The sequence below is a fragment of the Stegastes partitus genome, unplaced genomic scaffold (genome assembly GCF_000690725.1).
Source record: "Stegastes partitus isolate 25-593 unplaced genomic scaffold, Stegastes_partitus-1.0.2 Scaffold1346, whole genome shotgun sequence".
NCBI lineage: Eukaryota > Metazoa > Chordata > Actinopteri > Pomacentridae > Stegastes > Stegastes partitus.
The window spans coordinates 1979-11328 of record NW_007579077.1 but is presented as its reverse complement, the minus strand read 5'-3'; the positions used below and the strand labels follow the sequence as shown (position 1 = coordinate 11328).

The window sequence follows — 9350 nt, the reverse complement described above, 5'->3', positions numbered from 1 at the left end:
ACTGTCCACCGTTTTTTTTATCTCTTCAATTATCCCAAATCTGATAGACAAAGATCTCCATTTTAGTCTCATCAGACCAAAGAACGTTATTCCAGTTGACTGCAGAGTCTCACACATGCCCTCTGGTGAACTCTAGTCCATATTATGAGCTTTTTAACAGTGTCTTCCTCTTTGCCACTCAAAGCTTTGACTGGTGAAGAACAGGCAACACTTGTTTTATCCAAAGTCTCCCATCTTAGCTGTTGAAGCCTGTAAACTCCTTCAGAGGACTCAGGTGTCTTGGTGACCACCTCAGGAGTCTCTTTCTTGTGACTCCTTCAGAGGAGTCATAGGTGTCTTGGTGGCCACTCTCACTCATCTCCTTCTTGTAACTCCGTCAGAGGACTCAGGTGTCTTAGTGGCCTCCCTCACTCGTCTTTTTCTTGTAGCTCCCTCAGATGAGAAATAGGTGTGTTGGTGGCCTCCCTCACTTGTCTCTGGTTACCTTATAAAACCATAAATCCTCACTCCCTTTTTAAACCCAACCACATAAAGGAACAATGCAGCTCATGTTTCCACTTGGAACACAATGTTGAGGCAGCAGACAGATAAACATCATCTATGTCAGTGTTCTGCTGCAAAACTTGTTCAGGTGTTTGAAACAGTGTTTTTAAGCTGTTTCAGACATGTAATACATTCTTATTACTTTTTCCTTTCACGTGCTAAAACTGGTGGCGACATAGTACAGTAGTTAGCACTGTTGCCTCACAGCTAGAAGGTTCTTGGTTTGAATCTAGGCCTAGGGTCTTTCTGAATGAATGAATGAATGAATGAATGAATGAATGAATGAATAATTGAATGAACGAATGAATGAATGCTACAACTGTACTACAATTGTCTACTTCATTATTCATGAGGGAGAAGACAAGATGAATATCGTGATGGAACTAGGTGAACATTCACAGGAGCAGGATGGAACAGATGTACAATGACAGACTTTTCTCTTCATGAAATCACATGAAGCTGAGCCCCCTGTTGCTCTACATTCACTCAGATAAAGAAATCACACATTTTAACAAATAATATTTATTTTTTAACTCAGCTGACCTTTATCACAAAACAATAACAATATCAGCTAAAAACAAAGCAAGCATAAAAACTCAGGATAAAAAGTTTATCTGTGACCTCAGAGCATAAAACTTGGAAGACTTTCTCATCCAACCTGATCACCAACAGTTTAATAATCGATAATGTGTTGATGACTAATAACTCTTCATAGGAGAACATCAGACTTGACATTAAATCTGTCAGAAGACAAACGTTTTAACTGGAGGTTGATTGTTTTAGATAAAACAATATTAAAGTCTGACGAACACTTTAGAATCAGACACCTGCTGCAGGTGAGTACAGGTGATTCAGGCGAGAGCACGGGAAGCAGTTTAATATCTCAGTTTTGAAGTTCCGTGTATTCGTGGTTAAACCACAGAGACAAACTGCTCATACAGGTGTATCTGTATGGGGGCGTGGCAGTAGTGACTGACAGGTAGGGGCGGGTTCATCCTTGTGCTCTTTCTCCAGTTTCAGGGTCGACGTCATCATCGAGCTCTGAAACAAGAAAGAACAAAAACACGTTAGTGGGAGGCCTAGTCTGTTACTGCTGGGAACACTGTTACCTTTGTCATACCTATGGGCTACCTGTGTACTAGCTGTGGGCTACCTGTGTGCTAGCTGTGGGCTACCTGTGTACTAGCTGTGGGCTACCTGTGTGCTAGCTGTGGGCTACCTGTGTGCTAGCTGTGGACTAGCTGTATGCTAGCTGTGTCATTACTGTGTATTAGCTGTGTGTTACCTGTGTCATATCTTAGTCACACCTGTGTGTTAGCTGTATGTTACTTGTGTGTTACCTGTGTCATACCTGTGTGCTGCCTGTGTGCTACCTGTTTGTTACCAACGTGCTACCTGTGTTGACGTTTTCACAGAGAACTGGAACCTGACCAACTCACCCATACAGTCTTCATCTCTGCTCTCTGGGTTGTGCTGTTGGTTCTCCCGGTTCAGCTGATTCTGCTGCTGGTTCTGCTGGTTTGCTACAGATGGAGGATTTTCTTCCATGTGAAAGTTGGCCTCTGATTGGTTGGGAGAACAAACTGTGTTGACTAGCTGGTTGTTAGTAGGAAGGTTGACGTTATTCCAGTCTGGACCGATGGGAGTAGAGGATGCTGCTGACACGTCTGTTCAACAGGAAACAAGACGTGATGAAAGGTCAGAGGTCAGGTCATTTGGTCCACAGGCAGTTTATGTATCATCAGTGATCATATCGATTGATGAATAATGAATAGGATCAGAGATTCATAAACAACCTGAAAGTCAGTGGGAGCAAGACAGAAAGCAGCTGCATGAAGCAGAGAAAGGGAACCCTGTTTAAAGCAACAGCAGGAGAACATCTGGAACAGAAGAGAGACAGGCAGGTGGAGAACGTCTGAGAGGAGACAGTGAAAAAGAAGGTTCACAATACTGCAGTGAGACCTGAGACGGACAGTTAGGGATAGAGTGGACAGAGGACGATGCGAAATCATAAACTTTATTTAAATGGCCAAACTTTACCTGCACTTGAATAGCTGCACCTTATTTACACATAAATAAACTTTATTTAATCATACAGGCTGCCAAACTTTATGTACACTTAAATAAACAAAATTGATTATATAAACTTTATTTAAACTTGAACAAACGTTATTTAAATTGAGAAAAATACATTAAATTTGGAGGTAAATAAGTGAATATCATTTAAACCTAAATAACTGAACTTGAAAAAAACTTGAATAACTAAACTTTATTTAGGTTGGCATTAAAAAAAACTATAGCTAAAAAAAAAAGATTTATACCGAAATAACTACACTTTATTTAAACTTGAATGACCCTCACCTTTTAATAATATAAACGTGAACGTGCACAGCTTATTACGGTGCCAACAAATTATATTTATATATTATATACAATTGTTTTTTTCCCCCACTTGAATAAACTGGACTTTATTTAAACCTAAATAGTTCAGCTGTATGTAAACTGGAATAACTACACTGTTAAAACTGGAATATACTCTAGTCTGGGTCCAGGCTGAGTCTAAGAACCACCAGTTTAATCCCGTGAGCACACAGCTCATTAAAGCTACATGAGATGTTCTCTCAGCGGTGACTGACCGTAGGATCTCCTGCGGAGCTTCCTAAAGGGACAGTTTGCTCTGAGCCGTAGCAGACACGACCTCCTCCTCACAGGCAGAGACTCCATAAAGAAAAGCTTCGATTAAAGCAGCAGAACTCCGTCGGAGCGAGTTGATTGAGCAGAAACAGTCCGTTCAGAAGCTCCTGAGACTGCGAAGACCTCAGAGAACAAATACAGTCTAGCCACACACCTGAACCTTCAAAATAAAAGATCAGATCAGGTGAAACACGGAAGAATCATGAACAGAACAAGTAAAATGCGAACACCCTTCATGAGTAATCCTGTTTATTGACCCCTGATCAGAAAACTGTTGAAAGAAGTTATTGATCTTTCACTGACGCCTCACAGTGAGTAACTTTAAACTGTTTTTGTGTGCTCCTATACACCTGCAGAATTCATCTGTCAGCTGTGTTCACTACACCATGTGTCATTATTAATTTATGAACATCAACTCAATAAAACTTCAGAAACAGCTGTCAATCACGTTTCATTTTTTTAAAAAAATCCTTTTACAGATGGTTTTTAGAATATTTACATTTACACGATCAAATAATGCTTTTATTTTTGAAGCCAGAGTATTGTACTTCCTGTGTGTAGGTGAACTGGTTCACCTGGAAAAACTGCTTCACCTTGAAAAATTGCTTCACTTGGCTGAAGCGCTAACGGTGAATTATAAATAGAAATCTGATCAATTCATACAGGCTGAGAGTTTCATCCTAAAACCATGTAAAATGTAAGTTTTGGGGTCAATTAATAGATCATATCTTATTTAAAATCAGTTTTTGCAAAAAAAAAAAATGGTGGGAAAGAACTTTTTCATTAATTATATGTTGGATTAGAGTTTTACATTTCTAAATGTTTTCATGTCTGAATGAGCTGGGTTTTTTAATCAGGTCTCAATCTGACTCAGCTCACTTTGAACACAGTCTGAACTGCAATAACACACACGACCTAAAGATGTTAATTTCACATTTCAGCTCTGATATTGGTTCAAAAACATCACAGAGCACAAATTACAAACGCCTTTCTCATTCACGTTGATCCACAATTTCACATCTGTTACACACTGAAATATTTTTTTTAAATCAAGCTTTACTGCAGTGAAGACAGAATATGTGACAGGTCAGATTAATGAGACTCATCAGTGATGAACGTGGTCCAGGTTTCAAGTTCAGTTTGTTGCTTCCAGTTGTTTAGGAGTTTTTCCTCTCAGTTTATTTCATATTTGCAGCATCAGACAGCAGCAGGATTCATATGAGAGAGAAGCTGCTCACATTCAAAGCAGGAACTTAAATAATCACTGATAATTGATCCCTGACATGGAAACCCAACGACACAGGATCTAACAGAACCTGTTTAATGTTGTTCCCCTCAGACAGGTGAGCTGTCAAAGTCACTGTTTATCAGCTGCAGGTAAATTATTGGGTACATTAGTTCTCTAGTTTTTCATTCTGTGTGACATGTCACTGGCTGTTCTATCCATCTGGCGGACTAAAATGAAGCTGTGAGGAACATTAAAGTATCTGAAAAGAACTGATTTGTTGGAAAATTACAGAAAGAGATACAAAGTTATTTTGTTGTTTTTTAATGTATTGATTACAAATAGCATTGATCATATAACAGAATTTACAAAATAAAATAAACAGGTTAATCAAAAACTAAACAGTGAGAAACAGCTTAAAAAATCTGTCATCAAAAGTCACAAAGTCATTGATCACTGATCAGTTCTCATCCTTTAGGATTAAAGGTTATTGATTACTGATTATCTTTCATCCCCAGAACCTCTGTTTGCCAGGGGGCGGAGCTGGCAGCTCCTCAGATGCTGAGCTGAAAATGGACGACGCCGCCTCCACTGTGAAGATGAAGTAGAAGTTTGCCACCATCATGGCGAGGCTCGGCAGGAAGGAGAGTCCGAACCCGAAACCACGAACGCTGCTGCCAAACGCTGCTGCAACCCAGTAAACCAACCTGCAGGGATTGATCAATCAGCTTTGATTATGGACTGTTCTGTTTATGAAATCACTCTATTTATTGATTGTTCTGTTTATTGATCATTCTGTATGTTGATTTTTCTGTATAATAATCATTCTGTTTATTGATCTATCCATGGTTCATTGTAAACCTCACCGTCCGAAGGCAAAAACGATGGTCAGCAGTGGGACAAGCTTCAGCTGCTCCTGGCTCAGGTACATCGCCATGACAACCAGCTGCAGGAAGTAGATCAGGAACAAGGAGGCGGAGTCAGCAACAAACCGACGATGGACCTCGACCTGTTGAAGCTCCCCCTCCTTCAACTCATCATCAAACAGAGGCCGAATCCCACCTGACCTGAGCCGACTGACACCCAGAACCAGCCAGCCTGAAAGACAGGTGAATCACAGACATGTGAGACATGGACAGATGTGATGCTCAGGGACAGTTTTAGTGTGAACTGCTGCATCACTTCTTCGGTGGTGTTGGACTCACCGAGGACAATGGGGGCGGCGGCAAACACGGAGCAGCGCAGCGTGTAAACGAGTCTGAGGGGGGCGCTGTCCATCAGGGGGGCGTCAAATGGCAGGAAGACATAACCCCCCCACACCAGGAATGGGAATAACATTGCTGAAGTCATCAAGGACACACCCACCTTTAGGACATCCCTGCTGGGACAGCCCTGCCCACCTGAGGCAGACAGGTGAGAAAGACACACGTTAAAACCTCATTCAGCTGAGACAGACAGGTGAAACAGGGGACAGAGAGACAGATAGTTGAGACAGAAATGTGAGACAAACAGACAAGCTAAAGCCCCGCCTACCGGTAACAGATAGACAGGTGAGAGAGACAGTAAGACAGATAGACAGGTGAGAGAGACAGTAAGACAGATAGACAGGTGGAAACCCAACAATCTAAGACAGACAGGTGAGGACCTTACATCTGGCATGGGGTGTGTCCTCAGTCCACTCGTACTGGTAGCCATGTTGGTTATAGTCCTGGGGTTCTTGAGGACCTAGGAAGGGACTCTTCTCTGACCCCATTTCCCAGAATGCCTCACTGTCTCTGGGTGAGGATGGGGATGGGAGTACAGTTACTGCAGGACTAAACACCTGAGCTGCTTTCTCTGGCAGGTGGTTCTCCTCAGGCTCCTCCTCCAAGTGTGTCTTCAGCCCCGCCCCCTCTCCCATTAGCCCCGCCTCTTTACCTAGCCCCCTGCTCTCCCCCTCTGCCTTCAGCTCTCTCTCACTTTCTGTCCAACTGGATGCCTCACGGAGAGACATGTCTGACCTCACACTCATCCTGTCCCCATTACCTGTCTGTTTACTGGTCTGACCACCTGTCTCTCTGTGTGCGGGCCACTGCAAGGTGCTGGGCTCCATCCTTGCGGTCCTCACCACCTCATCCTCTTCCTGTTTCATCCCCCCACTATCCTTCATATGGTACTTCCTGTCAGGAGATGGAATTCTTCAGGCCGATCTTCTGTCAACAGAGAACGTTGGTCAGATAAACCAGCTAAACAGTGACGCAGGTAAAGACGAGCAGCAGACATTAATCAATGAATGAATTCAGACTTCTTAGTCTGAGAGACAGTTGGTCCATCAGAGAGTCGCAGCGTTCAGGTGTGTCAAGTTTCAGCAATTAAATCATATAACGACAAGTATTATCCCCGATAGAAAGTACTCTGTTAAATTTCTAGTATCTTGCAGCTCTACAGAGTACTCTGTACATGTTCGTAGAGTGTGATGACGATTGGTGTGCAGAGTTTCACAGGTGACGTTGCTCTGCAGGTTAGTGTCTCACCTGTGCTGCAGCAGCAGGTGAACACTGGTCTGACAAAACGCTCTGATTTGTTTGTATTGCTTTTAAACCAATCACAGTTGTGTGCGGAACTAAGCGAAGTGTGTGACGGTGGAAGTGTTCTGGTGGAATATTTGTGGCAGAACTATGACTAAAATCGGTTTTATTGCACAGTGCAGATCCAGGCTGTTGTTGTTCTCTGTCGGCTGATGCCTGCATCCTACTTCAGTCATACAGCAGGTGATTTCTCAGGTTTACTGTGTTTGTAGGAGAAGACAGCTGACAATCGGCTCAGTTTCATTGTTTAGGTCAGTTTAGTGATCAATCGCTGATCACTGCAGAGTCACCTGCTTCCAGCTCATGACGGTTTGTATGACAGCAGCAGCTCATCTGGCACACCTCGCATTGCATACACATACACAGCGGTCCACATACCATAGGCTTCATTAGCTTAGGTGACACACAGACAGGTGACACACAGACAGGTAAGGTGATGTCATGGATGAAGCTGACAGCTCACATGAGACCAGAGGGCTGAACTACGAATTGGGATTTATGTGTCAGCAGATATTAAGCCTGAAGTCATAGTTTTCAGTATGACGAAGGTGGCTCTCTTTTAACTTGCTAGATCACCGTGGTAACTGATGCTGTGGAGCTAACCTGGTCCGAGGCAGGTTCTGTTCAAATTTTAGTTTTAAAACGGCTGTAAAAAAGTGTTTCCCTTTAAACAAATTGTGATGCAATAATCACATAAACATGTCTTTATGTTTGGTCCTGATTTGCTGCTCCATCTGTTTACATGCTGGTACGGCAGCTGATATACCATCAGTATTTAGTACAGAGACTAATAAATCAATAACATTCATTTCTTTTGATTTGAACAAAAATTTAAGTGCTATCCGGCGTCATGGGACAGTGTTAGCTCTAGATGCGCTCTAATACAATATCATGTTTAAATATATGAAGGGTAAAGTTTAACAGCTTTACTGTGCCACTGTCAATTATTAATAAAAAAGGTGACAACAACCTTCTGATCCCTCAAATCTCTGACTGGAGTTTAGGTTTTGTTAACACAGTTTACACAAAGAAAGTCTGGATATGTTGAAGCTGCGTCACAGTGCTTTTTTGCTGCAGGTGAGTCTGCAGCTCCCCTGAAGCTGTTTGTTTCTGTCACCTGTTGTCTCTTATCACCTGTTTACCTGCACGTTAATTGAACAGCCGCAGGTAGCGTAAGCCCCGCCCACCACATGAAGTCCGACTGTAACATACCAGACGTTTCGGATCAAACCGACTTACTACTAGTAGACATAAAGGTGATCAATACGTCACCACCTGCCTCAGTTTTACCTGCAGAGAGTTTCTTGATCAGTTCTTTGAAACACTGTGAACGATATTTAGAGAGAGGTCGATCAATACTCTCTGGCAGGGAAGGTATGTATCTCCGAGCTAACATGCTAACGGAGCGAAAGGTTAAAGTGCAGAAACACTCACAGAGAAGCTCAGATCCCGGTCCTGGTCCTAGTCCCGGTCCCGTTCCCGATCCCGTTTCAGTTCCTGGTTGTTCTTCTGGTCCTGGTTCTTCTTCTGGTTATCTTGTGCTTCTTCTGGTTTTCTTGTTCTTCTGGTTCTCTGTTCAGCTTGTTGTTGTTCTTCCTCGTCTTCTGTTGTGGTGAAACTCTCCGGAAGTTCAGCTCAGGTGTGGCTGGTCAGGTGAGTTAAAGGGAAAGTGGAGCTAAAAAATCTGCCGACAAATGTTCACATACAAGTAACTGATACAGTAGTCATACCGAGTACTATGTTACATGTACCAGTATCATACAGGGCTCACACAGAGTACTATGTCACATGTACTAATATCATACAGTACTCTGTTACAAGCAAAATTATCACATAGTATTCATACAGAGTACTCTGTTGCTAGTACTAGTGTTATACAGTACTCTTGGAGAATACTCTTTACAAGTACCAGTATCATACAGTACTCATACACAGTACCCTATAACAAGTACTAACATCATGCAGTACTCATATGGAGTATTATGTTACATGTACTCGTATCATACAGTACTCATACACAGTGCTCTGTTACAAGCAATAGTATCACGCAGTACTCATACACAGTACTATGTTTTAAACAATAGTATCATGCAGTACTCATATAGAGTACTATGGTGCATGTACCAGTATCATACAGTGTTTATACACTGTACTCTGTTACAGGCAATAGTATCATGCAGTACTCATATAGAGCACTACGTTACATGCACCAGTGTCATACAGTGCTCATACACTGTACTCTATAACAAGTACTAATATCATGCAGGACTCATATAGAGTACTACGTTACATGTACTCGTGTCATACAGTACTCAACACAC

The 9350-nt window shown here is 42.2% G+C and overlaps 1 protein-coding gene across 2 annotated transcripts; it reads right to left on the bottom strand.

Annotated features, from left to right (window-relative positions):
- Nucleotides 1–4770: 4770 nt before the first annotated feature.
- LOC103369887 (transmembrane protein 79-like) lies at nucleotides 4771–8557 on the bottom strand. Of its 2 annotated transcripts, none has more exons than XM_008298727.1 (5): nucleotides 8464–8557; nucleotides 6113–6654; nucleotides 5668–5862; nucleotides 5329–5560; nucleotides 4771–5169 (listed from the first exon to the last, which is right to left on the bottom strand). In XM_008298727.1, the coding sequence occupies exons 2-5, from the start codon at nucleotides 6609–6611 to the stop codon at nucleotides 4971–4973; spliced, it is 1125 nt and encodes a 374-aa protein (XP_008296949.1). In that variant the 5' UTR covers nucleotides 6612–6654; nucleotides 8464–8557; the 3' UTR covers nucleotides 4771–4970. The 2 variants fall into 2 exon arrangements, with proteins under 2 accessions (XP_008296949.1, XP_008296950.1); XM_008298728.1 differs by having other exon boundaries at nucleotides 6113–6651.
- Between the last annotated feature and the right edge of the window lie 793 nt (nucleotides 8558–9350).

Excerpts from the sequence above, each read along its gene's own strand:
- LOC103369887 (XM_008298727.1), bottom strand. The coding sequence starts at position 6,611 with ATGAAGGATAGTGGGGGGATGAAACAGGAAGAGGATGAGGTGGTGAGG. Across the intron at positions 5,863-6,112 it reads GGACACACCCCATGCCAGAT|GTGGGCAGGGCTGTCCCAGC; the intron begins GTAAGGTCCTCA and ends TGTCTGCCTCAG. Across the intron at positions 5,170-5,328 it reads ATCGTTTTTGCCTTCGGACG|GTTGGTTTACTGGGTTGCAG; the intron begins GTGAGGTTTACA and ends CAATCCCTGCAG.